The sequence below is a fragment of the Sturnira hondurensis genome, unplaced genomic scaffold (assembly GCF_014824575.4).
Source record: "Sturnira hondurensis isolate 20B ecotype Veracruz unplaced genomic scaffold, ASM1482457v3 Scaffold0009733, whole genome shotgun sequence".
NCBI classification, from domain to species: Eukaryota; Metazoa; Chordata; class Mammalia; order Chiroptera; family Phyllostomidae; genus Sturnira; species Sturnira hondurensis.
In genome coordinates, this window is record NW_028082364.1 from 117,336 (window position 1) to 134,924 (window position 17,589).

A 17,589-nucleotide genomic window follows, 5' to 3' on the forward strand; every position below is an offset into this window, starting at 1 on the left:
GCGGGGGGTTCGGACCCCAGGCAGACAGCGGCTGAGATCTTTGGGGTCCCAGAAGGCCAGGGCCCAGCAGCTTCTCCTGGGCGAAATGAGCGTCCTGGACAGTGACCACCAGAATTTAAAACCCTTTAGCGGAGAAGGAAAGTAAAACTTGCTCCTCCTCCGTGCTCAGGGGCAGGCTGCGTGTCTGCAGACAGGGCCTGCGCCTCTTCATTCTTATCCTTTTGTTTTAAAACACTTTTATTAGTCTTTTCTCTTAAAATCTTTAACAGCTGTTTATAAAAACACGACAAATACACAACACAAAACAGTAAAAATAACTCACTGTATGGTACAGATCTCAGATGGCGTGATATATTTATATAATAAAAGATGAAAATAGTCACTTTCCATAATAAAAATAAGTTCTATTTTTAGTTTATTTTACAATATACTTAATATTCTTTTCTTCTTGTTCTCTCCAGCTTCCACTCGACTCCGAACCCCGGCGGCGTCCCCCGTGGCTGCGGCCTTAGGAGCAGGGGCGGCAGCCACACTCCAAGTGTCTCTCCACTTCCTCCACGAACGAGGAGCCGTCCGTGCACTGGAAGACGTATTTCCGCCGCTTGCTGCGGGTGGGCCGGCAGCACCGGGGCCCGCAGCCCCCCCTGCACTCCATGACGGGCACCTTGGAGGCCGTGGCGCAGGAGGCGTAGCCTTTCTGGCGGCGGATCACCTCGCGGACGACCTCCCCCAGGCAAGGGTTTTCTGCGGCGGCGGGCAGAAGAGGTCAGGTCAGGGCCCCAGTGGCTTGGGAGGGAGGCTGTCCTGCAACGCAGGCCTCGAGGCTCCCTGTCCCTCACTCATCTGTGCATCATCTCCCGCACACACATCCGCTCAACACGCTCTTCTGCCCCCCCACGTGCCTACCCTTACACATCGAGGCCCCTCTGCCTCTGCCTCCTAGGTAGTCATCTTCCCCCACCCCCACACCTGTGCATCCATGCATGCATCTGTCTCCCCACCCAGCCATTTATTTTGTCTGCCTCCCAACCTTACAGTGTCTGCCCCGCAGGCTTGGTCCCTTCCTTTAAGGAACTTAAAGACCAAGCTTTAGATGTAGACAGACTGTGTCCAAGCTTTGTACCACATGCTTAAAATCCAAATGAAAAGCCAATCATAAAGCAACACCCAGGAGATGTCCCCTACAGCTGGGGACCCCTACAGCTGGGTCCCCTCAGCTCTGGCAGAGCTGAGCCCACCTCCCTGCACTGTGGAGGGTGGGTTCCAGGTGGCCCTGGCCCCACCTCCACCCGTCCCTGTGGTGCGGTCTAGACGCTAACAGGGAGTGAGGGGCTGCTGGTGGGGAATGGGACATGTCTACACGGGGGCACTGAGCCCAGGAGCCTGTCATGAGCCACGGGTGTTTCCGGCAGATGGTGCCGGATGTGGAACTGGAGTTACTACTCCGTGGAGAGCCACGGAGCTCGGGGGGAGCTTTTCCAAAAGTTCTAGAAATAATGGGGTGGGGGAGTCTAAGTCTGCTCGACTCCTCCGGACCCTGACCTGGCTCCTCATGTCCCCTCTCGTCCTCACTGCATTGGGAGACCCTCTGAGGACCCTGGTGGGCGCAGAGCTAGAAGCCTCAGCCACACAGCCTCAGTTTCCCTGTTCTTCCTGCCCTTCACAGGCTGGTGGTATGGGCTGTGTGCATTTTAAAGCTTTGTGTGGTTAGTGTGCTAGAATGTGAGCATCAGGCCTGGTGCAACGTTGTAAGCTGACGAGGCCGTCCAGAGGGGACCGGGGAGGACGGGGCTGTGGGACATGTGGCCAGCAGTGCACAGGCTGGGTGACCGGCTGAAGGGAGACAGCAGCACGCCCATCGTGCTGTGAAATCTGGAATCACTTCTAAGTACACTAATACATTTAAAACACAATTTTGATTAAGAATACTATTTCAGGTGGGTGTGTGAAATAGTTCCCTATGTCTAGGAGCCTGGGGGTGGGGGGGAGGGGGTCTCAGCCTCGCTGCAGGTTCCGACTCGGAAGGTCTGGGCTGCCATGCCATCCGCTAAAGCTCCCAGGTGAGTCGGGGTGCTGGTCGGAAGCCCACACATCGCGGGCTGGGCCGTGGGGGAGTTCTGAAAGCATGGCCTCGGGAGGGCACACGGCTGGGGAGGGCAGAGTGTGTAGAAGGAAGTGGAAGGGAGGATGGGTGGAGAAGGACAAAGGGATGGGATAGAAGGGAGAGGAGGGAAAGGGGAGATGAGAAGGGAGCGCAAACAGGGAAGAGGAAGGAGAAAAGGAGGAGGAGATAGAGGGGAGCAGAGGGAAGTGCAGTGGGGGGGCAGCTGGGGGAAGGACGAGGGAAGAAGGGAGGTGAAAGTGGAGACGGGAGAGGGGAGCAGGGGTTGGGGAGAGGAGTTAAGGCAGAGGGGAGAAGGAAGAACCGAGAGGGAGGGGAGGAGAGGGGGGCAGGAAAGTGGGACAGATGTCGGTGTAGGTCAGAGAGGCCGGGGCCCCACGGCCTCTGAGGGACACTGGACCCACCTTGTCCGCAGTGCTCCCCTCCGAAGCCAGGCTGGCACAGGCAGTAGGGGTCCCCTTGCTCTGAGACGTGGCACTGCCCGTGGTGACATCGGAAGGCCGAGCAGGCGTTGGCAGAGTCGTTTTTGCGGTCACACAGGGGCCCGCCGTAGCCCTCGGCACACTTGCACACGTAAGAGGACCCGGTAGTCACACACTGTCCGTGGCTGCAGCTGTGGGCAGAGGACTGGGTGAGAAGGGGACCCCGTCTGTGGGTCTGGCTCCATCCCGTGCTCTGCCCTCCGCCGGCCCAGCGGCTGAGCAGCAGTCCTGCCTCAAACACACACACTGCCCAGCGTCGTGGGAGCCGGGTGTCTGCGAGTCATCACCCAGTGCCCCTGCCAGCGGTGACCCCGCAGCTGGGAGAATCTAAGCATCCTCTAAGCATTCCGACGGCCCTGCAACCTTAATTGATGCTGATACCACCACCGTCCACCACCGGGAGCAGTGCCGCCGGCTCGCACAGCAGCCAGCGCCGGTCTCATTCTGTCCAGTCCCCTCGACTGCTGTCCCCACCTCGCACAGAAACTGGTTCCATGCCCATGTTCTCCTCGTCTCCCCCAGGAGGGTGGTGAGAGCCAGGGTTCACTGCCGACGTGCTCACTCTGGCCACACACACACACACTCCCCCCGCCCCCAGAGCTGCTCGGGAAGCACAAGCCCTTGATCTCCGCCCAGGGCTCTGGTTTACAGTATCGCTTCCCCACTTGTTCAACCAAGCAAATCACCAGTCTGGGCCCTGGCGTTATTTTTGGCTGGTTCAGCTGTTTCAACACTGGGATTCTGAGCGTCTCACTTTTAACACCACACCAGGCACACAGTAGGCCCTCGGTAACTGTCAACCACAAAGGACTAAGCGCAAAACGTGGCTCGGCCGTGCTGGGCACACACCTGGAGCCTCGCACGGGCCCACGGGCCCACGGGGCTGCGTCCGCCCCAAGGGGCGCCCTGCTCCGATCTGCGGGGCAGCCACGCTTGCACGGGCCTGTCTGCCGTCCGACCCGGTCCCTCCTGCGGCACCAGCGCCCACTCTCTGGTGGGGCAGAGCTGGGGCCAGGACTCAGTGCCTGCTCGAGGCGCCCGGGGCACTGACCTGTGGCCCAGGCAGGGGTCCAGGGCCTCCTGGTCGCACAGCGGGCCGGTCCAGCCGGGGTGGCACTCGCAGACCACGCTGTCCTTCTCCACGGCGCGGCACAGGCCATGCTTGCACACGGTGCAGGACTTGCAGCCGGGCGACACGCCCAGGGCCTGAGGCGGGAGCGCCTTGAAGTCCTGCAGCTCATTGTTGATGCGCACCTCGTGGATGCAGCCGTGGAAGCCGCCCAGCGGCCGGTCGGTGCCCTGGCGCAAGGCCGAGAGGCCCGTGGAGGTGGGGATGCCTGTGGGGGGGGGCACCTGTGGGTGGGATGCTGGGTGGGGCCTGAAGACCCTCCCAGACCTCCCCTCAGAGCGAGACAGTGAGCTCCTCATGGGCTCCTTGGCTAAGTGCTCGCGGCCCTGGGCCCCCCAGGACCTTGTTCATGCACGGATGTGCATTCTTTGTCCCCCGGGCTGCGACTCTTTAAAAAACAAATTTAGCCCTGGCTGGTGTGGCTCAGTGGATTGAGTGCTGGCCTGTGAACCAAAGGTCGCTGGTTCACTTCCCACTCAGGGCACACGCCTGGGTTGTGGTCCAGGTCCCCAGTAGGGGGCACATGAGGAGCAACCACACATTGACGTTTCTCTCCCTCCCTCCTTCCCTTCTCTAAAAATAAATTAAAAAAAAATCCTGGACTTTGTTGCCATTATTTAAATACAGAAGACATCCCACAAAAATCCATACTTCGGGCTTCTAGAGAAAGAAAGATGAGCTGGCCACCCACGGCTGTGTGGCCGCCCTGGCTGGGTGTGGAAGGACTGGCTCCAGGCAGAGGTGCGTGGCACGCACTTCCCGCTGCCCCTGCCAGGCCTCTGCTGGTGTCACGCGGGCCAGGGTTTGGGGCGCAGCCGTCATCAGTGGAGCTTTGAGAGAAGCTGCGTGCCCTCTGGGGCAGCTCTGGGTCAAGGGTGTTCGCCGGAGCGGCTACTAACAGCCAGAGCGGGCTCCCTGCGGGGAACTTTGGGGTCTCTCTCTCTGTCAGACAAGCAGTCCTGGTGACCCCCACCACCCGCTCACATAACCCTTTGGGAACTATCAGCCCCAGGCTCGGCCGCACTAGCTGCTGCTTCTCTTTCTGGCCATGATAGGACCTTTGCCGCAGACAACTTCTTTCACATGCGTCAACTAAGCCTCACACAGCGGGAGGAGGTGTCAGAGCACAGGAAGTGTGACCTGAAGCCCGTGGACTGAAGGGCCTGGAGCCTGTTGCCATCTCCTCTCCCTCATCGCCCCTGAACAACTTGTCATTCTCAGAAGGAGCTCTGCCCTCTTTCCTGTCATCTTCTCCCCACACCCTGGCTAACTATTCACCCTTTAGGGTTGAGCTTGGTTGTCACCTCCTCCAGGAGGGCTTCCCTGACTGGCTCTGGCAGTTGATGCCTCGATGGAAATGGGAGCTCCAGCCAGAGGGCCTGCGTGCTGGTGCCTGAGCACAGAGGGCAGGTGGTGAGAGGCAGAAGTGGTAGGGGTGGCAGGGGCGGGGGGCTTACCTCCAAGGTAGAGGGGGCTGTTGATGCCCACGGCCGGCTGCTTCTGGACCTTCCCCAGGCTCTTGGGGGCCCCCTTGTCCACCACCAGGTTCAGGGTCTGGTTCAGCATCACCAGCTCCACACTGTGGAACTGCCCGTCGTTCACCGTCTCCACACTGGGCAGGAGAGAGAGGAGAGTCGGGGTTGCCGAGTGCCCCCCAAGGCTGGGCACGGCTCTGTGCCGGGCTGCCAGGGCCCGCATGTCCTTTCCTTTTTATTTACCAATGATGTCAAGCTTACGTTAGGTTGCAAAAATGTGAACAGAACGAACACCTCCTCCCACAGAGGCAGATTCCCCTACTGGCCTGTTTGCTTCATTATTCATTCTCTCGCTCTGTCACTCTATCTGTACACACGCACGTGTATACATATATACCTACCTACACACGCATGTGCATGGGGTCTTCCTGAACTATTTCAAGGTAAGTCACACCCATTGTGGCCCTTTATCCCTAGATGCCCTCTATGTGTTCCCTAAGGACAGGGGTGTTCCCTTACGTAAGCATACTTCCCAATTTTGGTAAACTTAACATTGAGACCATACTGACTGGGGACTCAAACGTTGGAAAAATTTGAGTTTCAGGTACTGGCTAATAAAGCTTAGTAATCAGTGTGTGTTAAAAAGCTATTGTTCCATGAACTTGACTCCAGGAGACCTTGAGGCCAGTCACAGAGAACCCTCTGGTCTCAGCTTCCTCGTCCGGAAAAAGGAGAGCATAACCACAGAGTTACGTGATGACCAGATCAGAGGGGCTACTCGAAGGCGCGTTGTAGGCTAAGTCCTGGGGAAATGTGAGCCATTGCTAATGGTGCTACTTAGAACGTTAATATCAATGAGGACCTACAACTGTCTACCAACCCAGTGACCTTGTTCTAGTGCTGATTTCTGGGAGAGAGTGGTGTCAAGGGGACAGGCAGGAGCCCAGGACCCTTCCAAATCCACCAAGAATCCTCTCCTCACACGGACCCACCCACCCAGTATCTGCTATGAACCCCGTTGTCCCGGGCGCTTGGGATCCGTGGCTCACAGGACAGACGGGCTGCCATCCCGCACAAAGCTCACGCTTTCTTAGCTTTCCCTCTGAGTCAAACGAGCGGCTGACTGGGGAGGCCTGGCCAGGACAGGGTAGTGGGGGGGGGGCAGTGGCTCAGAGTCCACGGGGCCTCTGGCTTTGTGATATCAGCACCGAGAAACCACAGAAAGGGGTGCTGTTCTATCTCAGAGCTTTCAGCTCCTCCAAGGAGTGAGTCAAGGACAAAGCAGAGACCCGGACCCCCAGACCCTGTATGGGGGAGGCAGAGACCACAGACTTCTGACCTTGAGCCTTCCCCCGTGTTTTCTAAACACACAAGCGAAACAGCTCTAGCCCCAGACCACATTGTAAACTGACCTTGTCCTGAATGCAAATGAGCTCCCCATCCCCAGAGGTGCCTAAGCAGCTGCTGGGCAGCCACCTGTCCAGAGGGAGCTCTAGAGAGGCTGTAACTCTGGCGCCTGGGCACGGTGTTCCCCTCCAACGGGACACTCGGGGAGGCTGGGCGCGGCCTTCCCATTACAGACACGGCGAACACACGCCACGAACCCTTTCTAGCCGCTGGTGGGCTCCAAGCCTGGCCCCTTCTTTCCCTTCACCCCACAACAGCCCAGGCCCTGCTGTGTGGCCTGGAGGATCCCAGGCCTGGAGGCAGTGGTGTGGCAGGAGCCTTGGGAGCAGGAAGGACAGAGTGGCCACCCGCTGCTGCCCTGACCCAGTGCCGGGCCCCAGGGAGGCCCTCCCCCGACGCCCACAAGGGAGAGCGCAGGGCTGCAGAGGTCTGCTGTCACACAGGGTGCTCAGCTGAGGGACCCTGGCAAGTCACACCACTTGCGTGAGCCCCAGTTCATGCTTCTGTATGGTGGGCGTGGTGACGGTGGTGACCTCACTGGCTTTTAATTGGCAGCACAGGCTGATACCTAGCAGGCTGATACCTAGCAAGCACTCAGAGAAAGGAAGAAATGAGGAGCTGACCCTGACCCTGACCCTGACCCTGGGCTTGGAGGATCTGGGTGTGGCGGGAGGTCAGGGGACTGTAGAGAGGCCCACTCCTGACTCGCCCCACTCCTGCCTGGGCTTTGCGTTCCCCTCAGCTCCCACCAGCTCACCACCATCTTTGTGGCATGCGCTCCTGTGAGCTCATGTTAAAGGGAGGGAACCTAGGTAACCTGACCAAGGTCCCCAGCTAGGAAGTGGTGGGGCTGAGGTTCAAAGTCAGGATCACTGATCCTGACTCCCCTAACTGAGCCCGAACCCCCAGGACCCTGTCTGTGCCCATTCGGGCTGGGCAGTCAGGCTGTTGCCTTCCTAGCCCACTGCTGGCGTCCCTGTGAAATCCGTCCTGAGGCCTGTGGTTGCCAATGGCGGGTCCCTGGAGGTCTTGGGTGGTGGCCCCGAAGGCTGTGGTTTCTCACCCCCATCTTGCCAACCAGGATGGCTCCTTGTCTTTTTTTTTTTTAAAGCCTGGGCCTTTGAAGTGAACTATCCGTGGGGAACACGGCCCTGCTGCTGCCAAGGCAGAGAAGCAGCTGGGGAGAAAACCAGCGAAACCACCCCACTGCCGTCTCTGAGAGAAACGCTCCTGTGGCGGCCCTGAGCCCTGTCTCGGGGTCTCCTGGAGGGAGATTCGGGGACCTCAGAGGCAGTGGGGGCTCTAAGGGCTTCCCTCCTCACCCACGGAGCCAGGGGAAGAGAGCCTGGAGGGCAGGGGCCACGGGGGGCGCCAGGCCAGGACGGTGGCTGGTCTGGGGCACGCAGGAGGACAGTGTCAGACAGAGTGGCCCGTCCAGTCCTCCTCTGTCTTCAAAAATGACCCAGGGCACATGGTGAGCCCTTAACAGGGGCCAGCTGTGCCACTCCATGCTAAGCCCTTGACTGACTCTCTCTCATTTAAACCCTAACAACTCACGTGGGAGGGCTAATGCTTTCTCCATTTTAGACAGGGGACTTATTTAAGGGGACTTAAGGTGACCAGGCAGGACTTGAGTCCAAGGACCCGAGGCTCCTGCCTGATGAATAGTCTTTTCGGGTGCTGGGCACCCTCTGCTGTGGCCACAAGGTGGCGACAGTGTCGTGGCAACAGAGTTCTGGGATTTTAGTCAATACCCGAGACCACAGCTGCCCTGCAGCATCCCCTACTCTGGACCAGGGTGTCTCTTGCTCTCCGTGCCTCACTCCCTTGTGCCCCAGCAAGTGGGAGAGCGGGATTAGTGGGAGCCTGACCTGGGTTTGGGTCCCTGCTCTGCCCACTTCTGACTTGCAAACCTGTGGGGGCGGGGCCAGGACTTGGTCTGAGTGTCAGGTTTCCCCATCCCTGTGGTCCCTGTGGTCCCTGTGGTCCCTGTCTCAGGAGTGGAGGTGCTTGCCTGGGCTGGTGGTGATGACCAGATGAGACAGAGGCCTGGGCAGAGGGTGGGGCGGTGGCACTGAGTAGTAAAGACTCAGGGAGCTGTGGCCAGGTAGAGCTCTCATGTGGTGTTTCAAAGTGGCCCGTATTTAAACTCGGAGGTATTTCACACAGAAACCCCGAATTTCTAGCTTCTCTTGAAACTGTGTATTCCCTCACGGCAGCATCTGCAGCAGCTGAGATCAGCTGTCCCTTTGGACAAAGCCGGTGCCTTGGAGGCCACCGCAGTCCCCACCAGTCTCTACTGACCCCCAGCCCACCTTCCCTAAGTCTGTCAACTTCTTCAGCCCCTTGGCCTTGTGGGTAGGAAATAATAAGTTCAAGCCTAAAGCCCCTCCCACAAGCCTGGGGACTGAGGCCTGGTGCAGGCCTGGTCCCCTGAGAGGAGACCCTGGGGCAGGGAGGGGCTCAGGTGGTCTCGTTTGTGTATTCGCCCAGGGTCCCCTCTCCTTTGTGGAGACAGGTGAACAGAGCCAGGCCCCTACCTGAAGCAGGCCATGAAGGCCAACTAGCACGTCTGTGACCTCATGGGTATCACTAAGATGAAGCTGAAATCGAGCAGACTGGCCACTGACGTGGAGCAGTGTGCTGGGCTGGCAGGCTGACCATGTGCGTGGGGGGTGGGACTGTGGGCAGGACTGCGTTTAGGGAGCACTGTCCTTCAGAGCGGCTTGAGAGTCACTGTGAGGAGCAGCCCCACCCCCGCGGAGCTCTGGAATGTCTTCCCTTGAGTTGCACGCTAGTCTGCCCCTGTTTTCTTTCTTAAACTAATAAAAGATTAGGATGACATTTTGAAAAGGGCATCTCATTAAGCAGCCCCTTCCCATTGGATCTCGGGCTCCCGCAGTAGCCAGCTGGCCATTTATCTTATGGTAATGAGGTGTCATCTCCTGCCCCTTCCTTTCTGCCTCTGCGCCCCCCTGGAGGAAGAGTGTGTATGTGGGGGGCGGCGAGAAGAGGCATCAGAGACACCCCCTCCCCCCGCACGCAGCGTCTCTCTGACCGGCGGCCGACGGCGGGCGTGGCTGTGCGTCTCACCTGTACACCGTGGTGGGCGGGGAGCTCAGGCTGTCGTAGACGAGCCGCACGTGGCCCTGGTACAGCTCCAGCGCCAGGGGGTCGTTGTCGCCCTTGTAGAGCAGGATGCCGTTGTCCTTGTCAGTGGCCACCTGGGGAGAGGGACGTAGGTCAGGGCTCCCCTGAGGCCGCCCCTGCCCATCCCCCCTCACAGAGACGGCTTCCAGGTGGCGTCTCCTGAAGGACCTCAGCTCTCCTGCCAGAGTCCTCCCGGGTCTGGGCCCTCGGCTCCCGGAAGACAGGCCTGGCCTCACGCCCCGGCAAATGCGATGGAGCGACTCGGTTCAGCAGACATTTACTTAGCGCCCATCATTTTACGCTTCTCCCTGCCTGCCTGCCTGCCTGCCAGGAGCCTTGAGCTCTAATGTAGCTCCTCCACCGACGGACTGATCGCACCCAAGCCCTTGCCCCTCTCGGCCTCAGTCTCTGTATAAAGTGCGATAGTAATGGTAAACTGAATGCTAAGTATTGCCATTTAATTCAGTGTATTGTGAGCCAGGCTGAGCACTGTGCTGAGAGTCATCTGGGGAGTTTTTTAAAACACCGGTGTCTGCACCCCAGCCCCGTGAGTCTCTGGGGTGGGGCCCAGGCAAAGACAGCATGGGGCGCTCTCCGCGGGTTCTCCTGCGATGCCCAGGCTGAGGAGCACTGGCTCCGGAAGCGGCTGCCCAGGGGAGCCCGTCTGCGGCCCACTGAGGGGCAGGGTTCTCTGACTAGTCTGAAGTGGAGGCTGCCTTCACCATGAGAGCGGGTCAGCAGTGGTCCGGGGCTCCTGGACAGAGCTGGCCCAGATCCCCCAAAACGGACACGGAGCTGTCCCCCAGTCCTGAGCGATGCTGCAGGGGAGGGCGCAGGACGGCGACGACCTGGGCATCATGGCTGCCCTCCTGCAAGCAGAGCCTGGGTCCTTCCAGGGCCGGAGGGCGGGGCTCACCTGCAGGGAGATGTTGGCCTGGGGCCGGACCTTGGCGGAGGCCAGTTCCACGTAGGAGTCCTTGCCCACGAAGTTGACGGTGATGAGCTTCTCGCAGCGCGGGCCAGCGAAGCCTGGGGGGCAGCGGCAGGTGGGCTCCTGCTGCACCACGATGCACTGGGCGCCGTTCTGGCACTCGTACTGGTCGCAGGGGCTGGTCTGCAGCAGGACCATGGGCGGGGGCTGCTCGCAGAAGAGCCCACTGAAAGGGGGAAAGGAGGGAGTTAGCCTAAGAGCTCCGGGCAGAGACCTGGGGGGTGAGATGGGAACGGGCCTGGTTCCTGCCCTGCCAGGGACTGAGGCAGGTCTTGTCCCCTCACTAAGCCCCAGTCCCCCAGGCCCTCCTGCTGGATTAGCGTGCAGGTCCCCACGTGTCAGCACCATCGGAGTCACCAGGGAGGAACTTGTTACAAGTGCACATTCTTGTCCACCCACAGGACAGACGGTGCACGGTGTGGCCACACAGCCGGGTGTTATCCATCATTAGAAGGGAAGGAAGCCCGACACAGGCGACGGACCTGTGCTAAGTGAAATAAGCGAGTCGCGAAAGTCAAACACGACATGATCCCCACTTCCACGAGGTCCCCAGAGTGCTCTCATCTGTAGGGATGGGAAGCACAAGGGTGGTGGCCAGGGGCTGGGGGGAGGGGAGGGCGAGGAGTCTTCCTGCCACTGGGCCCCACACTCACAGGGGTTAATTAGGATGGGAAATTTCACGTCACGTGTCTTTTACCACGATTTTAACAGGTCATGAAGAGCGTGGATGCTCAGCCCTTTCACCCCACCCCAGCGCTCAGCCCCAGCTCTGAGGTGGAGCTCGGGAACCTCTTCCCTTCCACAAGCCTCAGGTGCAGGCTGGGCTTCCGGGCCACTGGCCTTCAGAACGTCTGCTTCCCTCCAGGCTCCCAGTCTCCAGGCTCCCAGTCCCCAGGCTCATCTGCATAGTTGGAATTGAGCCGTCCAATGGGCACTGCTGTACATGGAGCTGTCCCCCAGTCCCGCCCTCTGCAGCGTGGTCCCTGCCTCCCTTCCAGTTACTCCATGCCCTTTCCCATCCAGCCAGTGTGGGCACTGGGCTGGAGCCCAGGCCTCCCCTTCCACAGGCGTCTCCTGTGGCCCGGCCAGAGCCTCCTCATCTCCCCTTTCTCGTCTGGTGTCCCTGGCTCTGGTGACTGACCCCAAGCCCTGCTATTTGCCCCCGTGTTTCTGCCCCGGGACACCACACTGGCTTTGTTCTGCGGCCCAGAAAGCAGATTCCTGCCAGAATGGCCATGTGGCTCCCCAGACCCTGCCAGCTGGGCTCCCAGGCGGTGACACCTTCCATCAGATGGAATCACGCCTAAGCTTGACACACCTCTGGTCCAACTCCGCCTGGAGTTGGCCTGGGTAGCCTTGCTCCCCATGGGCACAGCAGGGTTCGCAACACCTGCTGGGGACCCGGAAGGGCCGAGGAAAGTGTGGGGAATCAGGTGCCATGCAGACCCCGGGCTAGGGCTGCTCAGCTCCAGGGCTGGGTCTGCCCCTTCACTGGGACCCGGCTGGCTCTTCCCTGAGGATCCCCCACCCCCCGCCATACCTGAAGCCCTGGGGGCAGGTGCATGTGTAGCCGTTGACTGCGTCCACGCACTGGGCCCCGTGGCGACAGCTGTGGGCCACGCAGTCATCGACGTCCACCTCGCAGAGCTTCCCACTGTAGCCAGGGAGACACTCGCACCTGGAACACAGAGGAGCCGGGCTGTCGGACTGCCCCTTGCCTCCCAGGCGGCCTGCCGACCCGCTCCGCCCTCACAGACTCTGTGAAGCCTGGCCCCTGCATGTCCGCCCCTGCGTGCCTGCTTTGCCTGCGTGGGGCATCTTACTCTCAGGGGCCTGGCTGAGGGGCACAGGCTGGAATCACAGATCTGGGCTCGCGTCTACACTTGCACAGAACGGACATGGGCTTGGTGCTCGCTTTGTGCTGGCACTGTGCGGACCTCTCTCAGTAGCGCCCCTTGGGGGGCTCCCACACGCTGCGTGGGAACTCCTCCACTGTGGGGGAGACCTGGGCTCTGAGAGAGCTGATGTGGCTTTCCCACAGTGGGATCGCTCTACCCTACTCGCCCTGGAAAGAAAGATGTGTGGAGGGAGTGGGGAAGGTGGGAGAGGGAGAAGGAGGGAGCCCCAGAGCCTCCGCTGCAAACCCAGCCTGTTGGCAGAGTCCTCGGACCCTGTGCCGGGGGCATGAGGTCGAGCCCTACCTGAACCCTTTGTCCAGCGAGACGCACTTGGCCTCATGCTGACAGAGGTTCAGCCCGGGCACGCAGTGGTCGACCACCTCGTCGCACAGCTCACCTGTGGGGGTGGGCAGAGAACTCAGGCATCAGCTGGCCATGGACGTGATGAGCCCTGAATTCAGTCTCTTGGAGTTTCCCTTCTCTACCTCTGCCTCCGTTTCCCCATCAGGGGTACCGGGGAGATTCCGGGATCTCTCCTGGGACCGTCCCAGCCCCATCATTCGGCCGTGTTGCCCGATCATTCAGAGGCTGAGGAAAGCCCCGGATGTCAGTCCGGACCTTGGGCTGTGTTTATTTATTTGGGTTTCATCCGCACTGCTGACTGACCACCTCCTGCGTGGGAGGCGCCATGCCAGGGGCTGGGACACATGGTACCAGTCCTGTCCCCGCCACGGCCTAGACCTACAAATACGCAGGCAGTCACAACATAGAGCAGGGAGCGGAACGAGTGACCGGTGAATGTGGGGGAGCCCAGAGGCTGCTTGGAGGGGTGCACGTAGAATGGAGTTCTATGGAATTTATAGAACTCCAGTGTGCAGTGGGCCACTTGAGGTGGATCCCACAACAAAGCAGGCTGTGTCTGCGTGACTTGGTTGCATTTTGCTTTACAACTGCTGGTACATTCTCCTGTCCTCACCAGGGGCTGTTAACATAGGAAGTGAAGGGGCTGGGTCGGGGGTGGGGCGGGGACAGGGGTCATCCTGGGGAGCAGTCTCTCGTGGGAGCGTGTATTTATTCTCCACCCGGTTAGGTTCCTTCCCTGTGATCCCACGAGCCCCTGGGCTTCCAGGGTTCGCATTCTCATTCTACTGAACACGTCTCCCTCTCTCTACTTGCTGACGAAGCTTCTGAAGAGAAGGAACTCTGTCTTGCTCATTTTTCCATGCCCAGCCCTGGAAAGTAGATTTCCAGAGAAGGCTGACTGGACCTGAACAGTGTATAAACACAAGTTCCTCCCTGCTAGCCTCAAGCACCTCTGGGTCTCCAGGTTCCCAAAGTGGGGGATGGCCACCAGCTAAATGAACAGACAGCTGGGAGGGCCCTGGGTACATGCTCCAAAGTGGGAAGGCGCTACTGGTTTGTTGGGGTGGAAGGGGGAGGGGTGGACAACAAAGAGGGCCTTTGGGAAGCCCCTGTGGCATTTTAGGAATTCAGGCCTCTGTCTGAATTCCTGGAAAAAGGAATTCCTTTTTCCCAGCCCTGGAAAAAGCTGAGGAAATGGTGTTATTTGGTACCCGCCACCCTGCCCTGCCACCCAGTACACCGACCCCCATTCGGGCGTCCGGGGCCTCACCTGTGTAGTTAGGTGGGCAGACACACACGTAGTTGTTGATCCCGTCCACACAGGTGGCGTTGTTCTCGCAGTCATTGTCCTCACAGTCGTCTGGGTTGATCTCACATCGCTGCCCCTCGAAGCCCAGGGGGCAGGAGCAGCTTTGGGGAGGAAGAGAGTGGGGAGGAGGGGAACCGGGGTCAGGATGTGGTGGGTTGAATGGCAGAGAAGAAGGTTCGGGGTGTGTCATTAGCCAGGTTTCTCTCTGGATGGAGGTCCGAGGCCGCACTTTGGGCACATGAGGTCTTGGGGTCCTGCACAGGAAGACCCTCAGGCACGTAGGAGCCATTTCATTGAGCCCCATCTCTGGGAAATAGTTAACCTCCCCTGGCCCTGGCTGGCTGCCCTGTCCCTGGGGGAGATCCCCACCAGCACTGCCTCCTTCGCCATTCCTCCAGGTGGTCGTGCTTTCCTGGGTATAATTCAAACCCTCCAGCTGTCCTCTAGGCCTCTCTTTCCAGGGCTCATGTGCGGACAGTCTCTTTTGCAGACAAAGAAAATACAGCAACCATCCCCCTCTGAGTGACTTTCTGTGGGAGAACAGCAACCACGAGTCTTTAGCAGGAGCAGGGTGCAGGGGCCGAGACCAGGCTCTGCCCACATTCGCTCTCTCGTCTGGGAAGGAAGTCCACCTCTGCCACTTCCCAGCATTGGACCTTGGGAGGTTTACTTAAGTCCCAAGTGTCAGTTTCCTCATCTGTTGGCTGAGCTAACATTATTGACCCCCAGGGTGGTTGTGGGGATAAAAGGAGACCATGTAAGTAAAACGCTTAGAAGGACACATGGCACATAGACAGTGCTCACACATGTTCGCTAGCTTTCGTCCTAGGAAAGAAAGCCCTGCCTTCTTCACCTTTCCTCGGGGATGCCATTTCCACCGGGAGTTCCTGCTACTTCTGGGCCCTCTCCAGCATCTGGTGGATAAGGGGGTGGGCTGGGAGGACCACTGTCTTGCCAACATCAAAGCTTTCTGGTGAGCTCGGCTTAAAACAGCACCGATCTCAAAAACATGCCCCAAATGAAAGAACAGGAGAAACCCACCCCCCCACCCCAGCCGAAAAGAGCTAAATGAAATAGAGGCAAGTAATCTACCAGATACAGAGTTCAAAACAATGGTTATGGGGGTGCTCAAGGAATTTGGGGAGAGACTAGATGAGGTCAGTGAGAACTTAAAGAGATAGTAAACATAACAAAGGACCAGTCAGAAATGAAGAATACAATATATGAAATAAAGAATACACTAGAAGGAATTAACAGCAGGCTATTCAGAACAAAGAACTGAACCCACTATTTGGAAGACAAAGTAGCAGAAAACACCTAATTGGACCAATAAAAAGAAAAAGGTTTCTTAAAAAATGAGACAGTTTAAGGGATCTCTGGGGTAACACCCACACCCTAGGGGTGCCAGAGGAAGAAGAGAGAGCAAGGAATTGGGAACTTTCTGTATTTTGCCCAAATTTTTTAAGGGAAAAATAAGAATGAGCATTATTCATGGGTATAATGATTACATACCATGAGCATAATAACCCCGTGAATAATGCACATGAAAATGGGGGTGCATATTACACATGGCAAAAATATGGTATTTGAAGAAATAATGACTGAAAACATCCCTAAACTGGTGAAGGGAAAAGACATACACATCCAAGAAGCTCAGAGAGTCCCAAACAAGATGAACCCAAAGAGGACCACACTAAGACCCATCAAAATTAGAATGGCAAAAGCTAAAGCGAAAGAGAGAACTGTAAAAGCAGCAAGAGAAATAGTCCCCTACCTGGGAGCTTGCATGAGCCTGTCAGCTGCTTTCACAACAGACACATTTCGGACCAGAGGGGACTGGCACGAAATATTCAAAGTGATGAAAAGCCAGGATCTACTATCAAGACTCTACCCAGAAAGGCTATCGTTTAAAACTGAATGAGAAATAAAGAGCTTCCCAGACAAGGAAAAGCTAAAAGAGTTCATTACCACCAAACCAGTACTGCAAGAAATGCTAAAGGGACTTCTTTACGAAGAAGAAAGAAAAAAAAGAAAAAGGAGAAACATAGTTATACAATAACTATGGAAACATAGGAATACAATGGCAAGAAATACATGCTTAGCAACAACCAACTTAAATGTAAATGGGTTAAATGCTCAAATCCAAGTACACAGCGTAGCTGAATGGATAATAAGGCCCACGTATATGCCATCTACAAGAGACCCGCCTCAGAAGGAAAGACACACACAGCATGAAAGTAAAGGGATAGACAAAGATGCTCCATGCGAATGGAAACAACAACGAAAAGCTGGGGGTAGCAATACCTACATCTGACAAAATAACCTTTAAAAAGGTATAGAAAGAGACAAAGAAAGATACTACATAAGGATAAAGGGAGCAATCCAACAAGACGATATAACCCTTGTAAACATTAACACACCCAGCATAGGAGCACCTAAGTATGTAAAGCAAATCTTTATGGATATAAAGGGCGAGATCGACAGTAATGCAGTCGTAGTAGGGAATTTAATGCCCGACTGACATCAATGGGTAGATCACCCAGACCACCCCCCAAAGAGAGAGAGAACTCCAAAGATTCTACCAAAAAACTACTAGAACTGATAGATGAATTCAGTAAGGTATCNATAGACAAAGATGCTCCATGCGAATGGAAACAACAACGAAAAGCTGGGGGTAGCAATACCTACATCTGACAAAATAACCTTTAAAAAGGTATAGAAAGAGACAAAGAAAGATACTACATAAGGATAAAGGGAGCAATCCAACAAGACGATATAACCCTTGTAAACATTAACACACCCAGCATAGGAGCACCTAAGTATGTAAAGCAAATCTTTATGGATATAAAGGGCGAGATCGACAGTAATGCAGTCATAGCAGGGAATTTAATGCCCGACTGACATCAATGGGTAGATCACCCAGACCACCCCCCAAAGAGAGAGAGAGAGAACTCCAAAGATTCTACCAAAAAACTACTAGAACTGATAGATGAATTCAGTAAGGTATCAGCATACAAAATAAATATCCAGACATTGTTTGTATTTTTGTATTCTAATAATAAACCATCAGAAAGGGAAACTAGGAAAACAATTCCATTTACAATTGCATCAAAAAAACCCCAAATACCTAGGAATATATTTAACCAAGGAGGTAAAAGACCTGTACTCAAAAAATTGTAAGACATTGAAGAAATAATTTGAATATAAAAGTAAGTGGAAGCATATGCCATGTTCATGGGTAGGAAGAATTAACACCAATAAAA

General features: G+C 56.7%; 1 protein-coding gene across 2 annotated transcripts in view; it reads right to left on the bottom strand.

Moving 5' to 3' along the window:
• Window positions 1–230: 230 nt before the first annotated feature.
• SLIT3 (slit guidance ligand 3) overlaps window positions 231–17,589 on the bottom strand; it is a 529,219-nt gene continuing 511,860 nt past the window's right edge. For both annotated transcript variants that reach the window (XM_037057739.1, XM_037057738.1), the window contains exons 28-36: window positions 14,288–14,427; window positions 12,958–13,051; window positions 12,297–12,434; window positions 10,682–10,922; window positions 9,709–9,839; window positions 5,191–5,345; window positions 3,656–3,941; window positions 2,527–2,735; window positions 231–744 (exon numbers count right to left, since the gene is read on the bottom strand). In XM_037057739.1, coding sequence (XP_036913634.1) covers window positions 509–744; window positions 2,527–2,735; window positions 3,656–3,941; window positions 5,191–5,345; window positions 9,709–9,839; window positions 10,682–10,922; window positions 12,297–12,434; window positions 12,958–13,051; window positions 14,288–14,427 — 1,630 coding nt within the window. In that variant the 3' untranslated portion in view covers window positions 231–508. The remainder of the gene's footprint in view (window positions 745–2,526; window positions 2,736–3,655; window positions 3,942–5,190; window positions 5,346–9,708; window positions 9,840–10,681; window positions 10,923–12,296; window positions 12,435–12,957; window positions 13,052–14,287; window positions 14,428–17,589) is intronic.